Source organism: Aquarana catesbeiana, linkage group LG02, assembly GCF_042186555.1.
Source record: "Aquarana catesbeiana isolate 2022-GZ linkage group LG02, ASM4218655v1, whole genome shotgun sequence".
Taxonomy (NCBI): Eukaryota; Metazoa; Chordata; class Amphibia; order Anura; family Ranidae; genus Aquarana; species Aquarana catesbeiana.
This window is the reverse complement of record NC_133325.1, coordinates 178,101,215-178,114,472: the sequence shown is the minus strand read 5'-3', so window position 1 is coordinate 178,114,472 and position 13,258 is coordinate 178,101,215. Positions and strand designations below refer to the sequence as shown.

Here is a 13,258-nt window from a genome sequence, read left to right as displayed (position 1 = left end):
TTAAGAGGATCAGGACTGCTCTGTGCAAAACCATTGGACAGAGCAGGTAACAATGACATTATACTTAGAAGTACCCTTATACTTTACCTGAGCCCAATCTCAATCCAGTAATGTGCCATTGGCTCTGGCTGCTGTCATTCACAGCCGGTGAGGGGGGCAGTGCCAGGCTGCGCTCTCTTCTTCTATAGACACACAGAGCTGAGTTGGGAGTGAGCCCGCAAGAGTGCACCAATAGCAAGTGGCTTTTTATGGTGGGCACTCGGCTGGGATGGGGGGGGGGGGGGGGGGGCAGGCGCACTGGCGGGAGACCCGAGAAGAGGTTTGCGGCTGCTAAGCACAAAACCATTGCACAGAGCAGGTAAGTATAACATGTTTGTTATTAAAAAATAACTTTAGAATCACGACCATAGGGATATTTCCAAATCCAGGAGACAGTAAAAATTAAAACCAAGCATAAAACCATTAAAGCATTAAAACCAAGCAAGAAAGTATATGATTAAAGTTAAGAGTGGAGGGGGATAGTTTCAAGAATGGGAGGGATACCATATGAGAGGAGAGGAAGGGGGAGAGAGGGGACATGGGTGGGTGTGCTGAAAGCCTAATCTATAGTGGCTGATGCACATTAGAGGCCTCAACACATTTTCTGAAGGTTGAAAAATAACATTCAGGTAGAGATTGATGCCAGTGAATCAGTATATCCAGTAGTAAATATATATACTATCCAGTAGGCCCACTTCTGCTTAAAGGCCCCTTTTGTGCCCTTGTTCTCACAAACCATTGAGCTATGGCATTGGCTGGAATGCATTTCCTCGTAGTATTCACAAGATGTAATAAAAGGGAGCACTTACCGTGTATGTGTTTTCCATGGAATGGCATTGCAATGAAGAAGAAAAAGACTGGACTGTGTGGTGTGGGTGGTAAGTCCCTAAATTTTCAATTCTCCTCCCAAAGTGTCTGGAGCAATCCCAGAAAATTATATATGAACTGTTTTATCTTCCAATATATTGGTAGGTCTCTACATCAGTTTTTGTAAATCACGCCACAATTTACTGTATAGCAGAGGGTGCATCTCTATACAAAAAGTTCTGATGTTTCTTAAGTGAACCTCATTCCTTTAAGGCCGATGGTCCTGTCATTGCCCCCTTCCCTTCTGTAAGACTGATAAACATTCCCCTCCGCAAGAACCTGAAACATGTTAGAATTACTTCATTATGGCCATTAATGGCTTACACCACAGTTCTTTTAGTGAAGACGTGTAAGTGGGGACATAAACTTTGAGTATCCACCCAACTCTGTACAATCCATTTTGGGTGGAAATTTCTATTCAGCTCAAGTCAGTGTTGTATTATATAGCTGGCAATACATAAAATAGTCAGTGAAAGAATAAAATCAGAAGCCAGGTGTTTTGTTGAGACATTAAAAAAATTCTTAGAAATACTTCTATGGTATTTTTGCTAAAAATACTGAAAACCTTATATATTGTCATTTGTAATTGGACACCCGCCTTTACATGCACATGGCATCCCATTCTTAGTCCGTAGGGTTCAATATTGAGTTGGCCCACCCTTTGCAGCTATAACAGCTTCAACTCTTCTGGGAAGTCTGTCCACAAGGTTTAGGAGTGTGTAATGGTGTGGGGTTGTTTTTCAGAGTTTTGGCCTGGCCCCTTAGTTCCAGTGAAGGGAACTCTTAAGGCATCAGCATTCCAAGACATTTTGGATAATTTCGTGCTCCCAACTTTGTGGGAACAGTTTGGGGATGGCCCCTTCCTGTTCCAACATGACTGTGCACCAGTGCACAAAAAAAGTCCACAAAAACATGGATGAGTGAGTTTGGGGTGGAGGAACTTAAATGGCCTGCACAGAGTCCTGACCTCCAGATAGAACAACTTTGGGATGAATTAGAGCAGAGACTGCGAGCCAGGCCTTCTCGTGCAACATCAGTGCCTGACCTCACAAATGCACTTATGGAAGAATGGTAAAAAATTCCCATAGACGCACTCCTAAACCTTGTGGACAGCCTTCCCAGAAGAGTTGAAGTTGTTATAGCTGTAAAGGGTGGACCAACTCCATATTGAACCCTACGGACTAAGACTGGGATGCCATTAAAGTTCATGTGCGTGTAAAGGCAGGTGTCCCAATACTTTTGATAATATAGCGTACGTGCTAGTAGAGAAGGAACTTATACACAAGCCAAATTTGTGTCCATTTAGACATAGGTCCTTTTAGACATTTTCATTAATCAACTACCATCCCAATATGAGTCTATCTGACCCTTTATCTGTTTAGACATAAAATTGTAGAAATGAAAGACACCGTTGTATAAGGGCCACGTTGGTGTGTGTATGCAGTACTTGTACAGCGACTTTCCATGGCCCCAGAAACTCTTATGCCCTGTACACACGATCGGACATTCCAACCACGAAATCCGTCGAATTTTTTCTGATGGATTTTGTGCCAAACTTGTCTTGCATACACACGGTCGCAAAAAGTTGTTGGAAAACCTGATCGTTCTGAACGCGGTGACGTAAAACACGTACGTCGGGACTATAAACGGGTTAGTAGCCAATCGCTTTCGTCTCTTAATTTATTCTGAGCATGCGTGGCACTTTGTGCGGCGGATTTGTGTACACACGATCGGAATTTAAACGATCGGATTTTGTTGGAAAATTTTATATCCTGCTCTCAAACTTTGTGTGTCGGAAATTCAGACGGAAAAAGTCAGATGGAGCCCACACACGATCGGAATTTCCGACAACACAATCCGATCGTACTTTTTCTGTCGGAAAATCCGACCGTGTGTACAGGGCATTAAAATCCTGTAACATAAAGGAATAGACTGCTTTGAGAAAAGCATAGGGCATGCACACTGAGAAACTTTCTAGTACAATATTAGTTGCCTAGCATACAGTATAGATGCTCTCGACACTTGCACTTACACTTTATGTTCTGTTTTTTTAAAAAGAAAAGAAAAAGAAAAGCTTACAGTTAAACTGTAATATGCACATGGCTTTTCACATTTTACTAAAGCCTTGCACATACGATCAGAAAATCAGATAAAAAAATGCCGCTTTCAAAACGATCATTAGTACACAGCTTTCGAGAGCCGATCAAAACAGTTCATCCAAAATTATCCAAAGGGACAAACCAGTTTTTTTTTTTTTTCTTGTACAATACCAGATTGTACGATTTCCGTTTAATCAGTTCAGTATTTGTCTGAAAAAAATGGAAGAGCAAGACCACGCATGCTCAAAAATGAAAGAATACATTACAGTGCATTACATCACTTCTGAAATTGTATTCTGTCGTACCAGAATTTTCATGAGGATGAATAAAAGGACAATCATTAATCCGATATTCTCATCATGTGTACAAGACTTTAAAGGCTGTGTTTTTCATTGTTGATTATCCCAGTTTGATTGCTTTTAACCCCAGCTCATTTTTTTTCCTTCTAGGTATGGAAAAATTGTATCTACAAAGGCCATATTGGATAAAACAACTAATAAGTGTAAAGGTATGTGCCTTGGCCTCATCTTTTCTTGTTATTTCTAGTTTTACTATTACTTTTACATTACTGACAGCAATGGTTTGGGCTTTTACCGGTCAGTTACTTACAGGGTATTATGTCTTGGTACTTGTGGCTCATTTAATGACCGTACAGTAATCAAACCACCTTGGTTATGGCACACTAGTTTGGCAATTAATGGCCTGACATTGGAAATTTGTGGTTGATGGCTGGTAACCTACAAATGTGTAGGTATCAAAAACCATTCAATTTCCCTATCCATGTTAAATAGCATGGATAGAGGAATGTTCACTCCCGCTGACGTATTCAGGCAGCTGCAGTACATGCCAATTTTCCAGCCAGCTAAGGCTGGCCATAGAGTGAATTTCTTTCCTGCAACCAGGAAAGAAATTCACTTGATTCCCCCATCAACAGACGGTGTTGACAGGGGAATCCCTCCCGCTGAGCCATTGTGTTCTCCTGACAGGGGAGGCCATCCCCGCTCGGAGAACACAGTGATTTTTGCTAGCAGCTATAACAGCCGCTAGCAATAATCACATGTAAAATCTGACAGGTTGGTTGTACCCAAGTTGATCGATAAATCAGCCTGGGCACATTCAGCCTGCCCATACATGGTTCGAATCTTGGCTGGTTTCTGCTGTACCAGCTGAGATTTGAACAGTCTATGGCCGGCTTAAGTCAATTTTTAAATCAACTTTTGACAATTGGGTGGTACCGACCTAGCTACCCGCGGTTTGAATTTCGGCTAATTCAACAGAAATCAGCTGAAATTTGAGCCATGTATGGCCAGCTTTAGCATCATAGATGGGTCTTCTACCGTTGTCTTCTCCAGTTGCCAAAATTTGCAGTACATGGTAATCTAAGTAATGCTGGCCATACATGCAGCATTTTGATTGTCCATTCAGCATTTAATTTCCATTTTATTTGAATAGTAGGACAGGCTGCTTCTTCATAGATAGATTTAACAGAAACCAGATGAAACAAATCTTGATTGAATATTGCGGAACAATATGATGGCATTCCCTTGCTTTACTCCCTTTTTTTTAAAATCGGTGGTGTGTGGTTTGTTCGATTTACTTGCAAACTATTTTTTTAATGAACCAACACTTGTTGAAACTAGAAACGAAAAAAATATTGCATTGTGGATGGCTAGCATAAGGGTGTACTAGACTCTTACTAGTTTCATGTCTATAAATTTTATATTAAATGTAATCTTTAACTATAGCTTTTTAAGCAGTATAAAGAGTTTAGTTCTTGGGTACGGAATGGCTGATTGTAGTTGAGCTGAGGCAATTAACGTCCAAAATGGCCAATATGAGGATTCACACGGCAGAGGTTAGGTTATCTGGAGATTTGCCTCAGTAATTCCAAGAAAGGCTGTTATCAGGTCATGGGGCAGGCACATGTAACAGCAGGATTCCTTACATTCCAAGAATTTCTAGTGTGAGAGGAGTAGTAAGGAGCTGTGTGCAAAAGATTTGATACTCTACTCAACAGGTCAGACACTAGAAGGTATGGTTTAAGAATGCATGAATACCCTACAACAAAGCCAGAATAAGCATATGCTGTACGTCAGTAGTGTTCTTTTTACATATTTTCTTTATTTTTTTTCGGGGACTAAAAACACGGTTAACCCCTATCATCGCAAAACTACTCCCTTACCCAATTAATATAAGAAAAAAAAAAAAAGGGTTAGGATGTAGGTCATCATTTTTTATTACCAACCCACTTAGGGTTATAGTACTATGTACATGTTTATCTGATACAAGTGACCTGTTGGATTGCTAAACAAATATGAATACTGGATAACCAGATTGTAGACCTGTTAAATTTTCATGTGTTGTTTACCTGTAAACTGTATGTATATCAAATGGTCATTAATCCTTAAAGCAGAACTAAACCCACCAATTTAACTGTCTCTGAACCAAACTGTCAAGCCATCAAATTGCTGACTTAAGGCAAGCGCAGATCAAACAGAGTCTAAGATGGTAGCTTCCTTGTCTGTAAAGAATCGGAGGACTTAAGCATAGTACACATGATCAGAAAATCAGAGAAAAAATAACGCTTTTGAAGCGATCGTATAATACTCTGATTATTAGTACACAGCTTTCAAGAGAGCCATCACAACAGTTCACCCGAAATTATCTAAAGGGATAAACACGAAAATTTGTCTCGTTCTATACCAGATTGTCCGATTTTCGTTTAATCAGTACATTTTTCATCGAAAAAAAAAAAATCAGAAGAGCAAAACCACGCATGATCGGAAACACAAGAATACATTATAATACAACACATTACATCACTTCTAAAATTGCATTCTGTTGTACAAGAATTTTTGTAACTTTAGTAGCCTATTCATTTTCGATATGAGACTCTCATGCAGAAAAAAAAAAAACGGACGATATTCTCATTGTGTGTATGAGGCTTAAGTTTGGCTTAAAAAAAGAATTAGGGGAAAAAAAAATGTGTCTGTTTTTACACCCACCTACATCCAATCAGATCCGCTAAAAACAGATGGATGGGGATCCATTCTCCTTCTGTCTAGTGGATTAGATCAGTGTTTCTCAACTCCAGTCCTCAAGGCACCCCAACAGGTCATGTTTTCAGGATTTCCATTATTTTGCACAGGTGATTTGACCAGTTTCACTGCCTTGGTAATTACCATAGCCGGTTCATCTGAGGGAAATCCTGAAAACATGACCTGTTGGGGCGCCTTGAGGACTGGAGTTAAGAAACACTGGATTAGATAACAGTCGGGTGTAAACGGACAGGCGGTCCATTTACATCCGATCGCCCATTGAGGAAAGTGGGGCTGTGTCTGCTCTGCATAAGCGGAACAGACATGGACCAGCCATCCACCTACTCAGTGGGGTTCAGCGGACAGATCCCCGCTAAGCAAGCGCCCCGTGAGAAAGGGGCCTAATATGTACCTCTCCAACTGCTGATCTTTGCTTTGTTGCAGACTACAGTGGCTGAAAAATCTGCTTGGTTTCCTGCTATACACTAAGGTTTCGTCCACCAGCCTCTGCTTCAATAGTGTGTCCTGTAGTGACCAGGGGCTAGTGGATGGAACTGCAAGCACTAGGTCGTAGGTGGGATCTTCTCAATAACTTAAAAATGCTAGGAAAAAATATAAATGACAAATCTTTCGATTACCTCCTCTGCATGCATTAGGTTGGCAGTTTTTGGACGTGGCTTGGTGTAGATGTGGGTGTTGTATCAGGTGTCACAATGTAAGGTCATTTGAATTAAGAAGACATGCCTGCTTGGCAAAAGACTGGGAGATTCATATGCTACCTTCAACCACTCCAGGCAGCACTGATATGCTTACCTCATCACTGCATTTCCAAGACTACCAGGGGTAGTTAGGTGACCAGTCCCCCCTAGGCATGGAGAGAAAGCACCAGTATCTGGAATAACAGGAAATGCCTGCCCAGAGGTATAATGTAGCTCCGCTTTCATGAAAGATTCCTGGATATCTTTAAGTCCATCAAGTCCAACCTATGTGTGTGATTATGTGTCAGTATTACATTGTATATCCCTGTATGTTGTGGTCGTTCGGGTGCTTATCTAATAGTTTTTTTAAACTATCGCTGCTCCCCGCTGAGACCACTGCCTGTGGAAGGGAATTCCACATCCTTGCTGCTCTTACAGTAAAGAACCCTCTACGTAGTTTAAGGTTAAACCTCTTTTCTTTTAATTGTAATGAGTGGCCACGTGTCTTATTAAGCTCCCTTCTGCGGAAAAGTTTTATCCCTATTGTGGGGTCACCAGTACGCTATTTGTATATTGAAATCATATCCCCTCTCAAGCGTCTCTTCTCCAGAGAGAATAAGTTTAGTGCTCGCAACCTTTCTTCATACAGAAAACAATACTTTTGTTTTGCCCAGAGTTCAGTTTTAATTAAAAGCCCATGTCTTTGTAGTTTTTGATAATCAAGTAATATGTGGATAACTTCTGAAAGAGAAGTGTCAAAACTATTTCCCATCTTGAATAGAATAGTGAATGTGCATGTCATTATAAGGGAGAATGGTCCCAGGAACTCGTCTTTTACAAAAGATTTCTGCTTATCTGGTAGCTCTACTGTAATAAAGCCTCGTACACAGGATGGGAATATTGAACGAATGATAGACCGTTTTTTGTGGGGGTTTTTTTTTTTTTTTTTACATGCAAGTCTTGTATCGAAAAGGAAGAGGTTACTTAAGTTATGAAAATTCCCATAAGACAGAATAGAACTTCGGAAGTGATGCAATGTGTTGTCTTGTGTTGTTTCGGAGCATGCGTGGTCTTGGTCTTCCGGTTTTGTTTAGGACGAATACTGTACTGATTAAATGAATATCGTACATTCTGGTATCATACGAGAAAAATTTTCGTGTATATCTCTTTTGGATACTTTCATCGGCTCTTAAAAGCTGTGTACTAACGATCAGATTATCGTACGGTCGCTTCGGAAGCAAAAACAAAAGGGTTAAAATGAACCCGTGAGAATAGAAATGCTGCCGTCTATGCTGACTTGATTTTAAAGGTGCAGGACTAGCATGAGCTTGGCTTCACTACTTGATGAGTTGCTGACCAGAAACAGGTATGCAGGATGGACATTACATTTTTTATATTGGCTTTCTCGTCTGTCAATGGTGGAGTCTCAATAACCTCCCTAATAAACCGAGTACACACAGCCTATATCTGCACTGGAACTACTTTTGCCAAGAACAGGAAATTTAGTATGGACATAAAAAAAGGAACAACATTTTATAATTACCTAGGTGGATTCAGAATTGATCTGATATTGCATCTGTCCCCCACTGGCTCTGCAGTGCGAACTGAATGATCAAATATCACTGATCGTTCAGTTCTCCCCCTCTGTTCTGAGCAGAGAATGGTGACTGTCAGTCACCAGCTCTGTGCTCTGCCCCTCCAGTGCTCACTGTAGCACTGAGCTGTGGAGGGGGCAAGAGGGGCTAAGCTCAGGCTTAAGCCTGAAACATCAGTGAATCACCCGACAGCGGACTTTAGCCCGCTGTCAGCTGAAAACGTGTCACTGGAGTGCAGAACGAAATGTGCTTCTGTAACCTACAGGAGATGTATAGGCAAAATAGCTTTGGCCATACCTCTCCTTTTTTAATGCAGCGCTTGCTGATCGGAGAGAGGTGGCAGGTGCATCTTCCACAGCAGGAAGATTTTGATGCTTCTCCTTGAACCTCAATGCTTAATCATGTGACCTTACAGATCAAATGACCAAGCACAAAGGATACATGTATGAGCTTCACTGCACCCTACACCAGCAGTTTTGTTGTTTGGCTCTGCTGTGGAAGATTAGATGAGGTCCTATCCTCTCATCCTCTCATGCTGTACCATGCACTCTGCATTTAAGCATATTCAAGGCAACATATGAAATACATATTTCATACTTCTCTGCAATAGATTATTATTACTACAGGTTTTTTACATGGCACTGACAATTCACACAATGCTTTTGAGTATAGCACATTCATATCAGTCTCTGCCCTCCAAGGAGCTTACAGTCTAAGGTTCCTATCTCACATGGATGCACACACTAGGGTCAGCTGAGATAGGAGCAAATTAACCTACCAGCATGGCTTTGGAGTTTACAAAGAATCCAGAGTACCCAAATGAAACCCACACGAACATAAGGAGAACATGCAAACGCCTTGCAGGTAGTGTTCTGGATTGGATTCAAACTAAAAGCCCTAGAGTTGTGAGGCAGAAGTGCTAAGCACTAAACCACTGTGCTGCACATGCATTTTTCTCAGCGTTTTTAATGCCTTTTAACACACGAAGTACAGAAAAAATACCTATAGATGTGTCAGAATTATAGTGTACTCCTACCTTACTCCTTGTCATGACAACAGTGTATTTTGGTTCCGAATCTCTACGCACATGTTGTTAGTCCTGCGTACATGCCTCTCCTTTTCTCTCACTCTCCGGGTTGCAAGAAAGAAATTTGCTCACTTCCCCCATCAACACAGACCGTGTTGACAGGGGAATCCCTCCCGCCGAGCAATTGTATTCTCCTATATGGGGTGGTAGGCAGGGGAAGCTATCCCCGCCCGGAGAAGACGGTGATTATTGCTAGCAGGCTGGTTGTACCCAAGTTGATCAATCAGTTTGGGTACATTCAGCCTGCCCATACATGGTTTGAATCTTGGCTGGTCCCTGCTGAACTGGCAGAGATTCAAAACGTCTATGGCTGTCCTTAGCCAATCACCTGGCTACACAACAAAAAAACTTTTAAGGGTATATTTAGCAGACTAAAGAGGAGCAAAAAATAAAAGTTTATTGTTAGGGTTTACATACACTTTAAACATAGTTGGGGCCATTGGGGGGGGGGGGGCAGAGGCCTAGTTATTACTGTGGCTGATGTGATCCCTGTGTCTGTCACTTTATAACAAAAGAAACATCTGTTTGACATTTAAAATCATTTTACTGCGCGGTTTTGCAAGATCGGATGCATCTTTCACAGTTCAAATATAAAAAGATGTTTATTTTAATGTATGCTTTACTGATTGACTTTCTTTATTTCTCTGCAGGATATGGATTTGTGGATTTTGATAGCCCTGGAGCTGCTCAAAAAGCAGTATCTGCTCTGAAATCCAGTGGGGTGCAGGCCCAAATGGCAAAGGTATGATGCAAGTTCTATGTACAAGAAACAATGCAGACCACTACTTGAGTTCATAGTATGGTACAGAGTCTGGGAGGACAGCAATGGAAATACAGGATAACCTTCCTCTAGTGTGATCATTATATAAGAACAAATGAATCTAATGGTCTTTATGGACTATTGACTATTATCTGAATAGTCAACCTTTTTCATTTATATAGCACCAGCTTATTCTGCATAACATTTCTAAACCTTTTACAATGTGTTCTTTAAACGTGTAACTTGGGTTTTTAGTGGCTTTTTAGTTATAACAATAATGGTGCTGATTCTTAAGAAGATTGTGGCCTGAACATTGAGCATTGCCTGAGTTTACCAACCGTCATCATGATCCCTGCCATACCATTGCACTACTACCACCGAGGGCTCTAATAATGGAAATACTCTATTATTTCAGACAAGCTTGGGAAATGGCACTCTGTTTAATCTTCATCATTTCACTGAAAAAAAACAGTGATCAAAATTAATTGCACAACTTTGAAAAAGGGAGACATTTACTGAGGTTATAATTTGTCTTCTTTCCTCTTAACACTTGGTCTATTAAAAGAAAAAAAAAATAGTAATAATTGTATATTATGCTGATAGCTGGATTATTACATACCATGCTGTGAGATCTGGATACGACAGTGATATTTATTTGCATGCTAAAATGTTATTTGTGAGCATGATTTTTACCAAATTACCAACTGCCTAGCACTACTTGCACTTCTGCATTACATTACATTCTGCAAATTTTAGATTCAGAATATAAAAACACATTCAAACTACACATGGTAAAACAGATAAGGTGTTGTGCAGTAAAAACTGGAAGCAAGCATTTAATGATTACAGTTTGTACTGTATTTTTATAACCCCAAGTATGTACAATCTTTTCAAGGGCACTGTTCCTAAGGAGACTGGCAGTGCTATCAAGAGCTTCACCTTATTTAATAGGAGTTTCACTAAGAGTTTTCATTTTTTGCAAAAAATAAATACATTTTCTTTATATGTAAACTCTAAGGATAGAGATCTATCTATCTATCTATCTATCTATCTATCTATCTATCTATCTATCTATCTATCTATCTATCAGCAGTTCTACTATAAGCATATAATTTTGCATATAGTACTGAATGTGAGTCCCTGCTGGAGTCCATCTTCTTGTTTAGAGAAGCCATTTCCCAAGCTTGTCTTTTTTTTTTTTTTTTTCTTCGCCTACTGCTTACAAATGTCACATATTAAAGTTTGTGTTTTAATAGTCATGATGTGCTTTGTGTTGGATATACAGCAACAAGAACAAGACCCCACCAACCTGTACATCTCCAACTTGCCGGTCAGCATGGATGAGCAGGAGCTGGAGTCACTGCTAAAACCATTTGGACAGGTCATATCCACTCGTATCCTGCGTGATGCTAGCGGGACCAGTCGAGGTGTTGGTTTTGCAAGGTGAGAGTTACTTTATGGCCTTAAAAGTAGCAGACTTGGTATGGCAATTCATTTTCGCCATGCCTTGAGAAAACCTTATTGGAGAATTGGCATATACATTTGATTTAGAAAAATATTCCAGTTCTAAACTGCTTTGTATAATTAAATGAAGAACTCTTCAAGTCACACCTAAAAATTTCCTTCAGTTGCAAAGAAAGGGATAGCATATTTGTGTGAAATTACAAATCTGCAATACCAGAATGTGTGAGCAAATCTAGAATTAGAACTTCCAAGCTTGTTAAAAACAGGAGTGTGCAGTAGAGGAGACCATGGCATGTCACAACAGTAAACTAGAACAGCTAATCAGTAAGATTGTAATAGATTGTTAGCTTGTTATTGAATAGCTAATGAGCTTGGAAAGCTCTGAGTTAAATCACATTGTACTACTGTTTCTGTGATGCTAATAATATATAGTGTGGATGTGTCCCACTAAACCCATATTTCTTTGGGGGTTATTCATCAGCAATTTACGGAGGGCAATGCTTTGTCATGAAACTTGTCAGGGAAACCAATCATTAGCAGCACGTTTTGGCTTGCGGCTCTGGATTATGTCATTGAAACCCATCACAAGTGCTATCTGCATGGAGTTCATATGGTCTCTGTATTTACATGGACCTCTGGTTTCTTTCAACCAACCAAAACATACCGATAGGTTAAAGTATAACCAAACCCATCGATCACAGCTTACAATTTACCATGTAGATGTGGTGACTGCATTCATTTTTATTTTGCTTCTGTAAACGACCAATCCCATCGCCTGTCATGGTAAGAAGGTTAACAAATGCAGAGATGTTTGAAGTCCAGCCTGGGTGGCAACAGTGGCTACATCCACTGAACACAGTGGAGGAGTTAGGGTAGCCACCCAGGAGCAAGAAATATTATTTGCATTATTACCAGGTGAAAATGCAGGGGGAAAAATATTTGAAAAAGACAAAGCTAATGCAGCTATATCTAAGGACTATAAACTGCAAAAAAAATTCAAATATTTGTTTTGGATTTAGGTTATTTTTGGCTTCCTACCAACTTGGCCTTAGTGTATGTGTGATTGTGATAGTTACTCCTTTTAGGAACAGCAGCTGTACATTGGGAAAAGTGCTGCGTAATATATTGGCGCTATGTAAATGAATAGGCATATTTCTTTTTCGTACATCATGGGACACAGAGTTGGGCTAATATTCATTACCTTCTGGGTTATACTTCATCTCCAGGTGACTGGACACTGGTAGCCAAAGGACTTTTTATACAGGAAGTGATCCCCTATATCGGTGGTCATCAACCCTGTCCTCAGGGCTCACTAACAGGCCAGGTTTTATGTTTGACCTTGGGGAGATGCAGATTAGAATACTGCAATCACTGAGCAGCAAATGATATTACCTGTGATGTATTTCAGTTATCTTGCAAACCTGGCCTGTTAGTGGGCCTTGAGGACAGGGTTGATGACCACTGCCCTATATGACCCCTTCCATACAGGAAGTACTTCAGTTTTTTTACCAGTGTCTGCAAGGTGGATGGCACGGTTGTTTGAGCTCTCTGTGCTCCAGGTCTCTGGTCCCACAAACGGTTCTTAAATAAATCAAGCGATTGACCGATCGA

The 13,258-nt window shown here is 40.4% G+C and overlaps 1 protein-coding gene across 6 annotated transcripts in view; it reads left to right on the top strand.

Moving 5' to 3' along the window:
- RBMS2 (RNA binding motif single stranded interacting protein 2) overlaps positions 1 to 13,258 on the top strand; it is a 175,894-nt gene that overhangs the window by 132,370 nt on the left and 30,266 nt on the right. For all 6 annotated transcript variants that reach the window (XM_073613919.1, XM_073613922.1, XM_073613923.1 and 3 more), the window contains exons 3-5: positions 3,455 to 3,513; positions 10,074 to 10,165; positions 11,469 to 11,626. In XM_073613919.1, the coding sequence (XP_073470020.1) occupies positions 3,455 to 3,513; positions 10,074 to 10,165; positions 11,469 to 11,626 (309 nt within the window). The remainder of the gene's footprint in view (positions 1 to 3,454; positions 3,514 to 10,073; positions 10,166 to 11,468; positions 11,627 to 13,258) is intronic.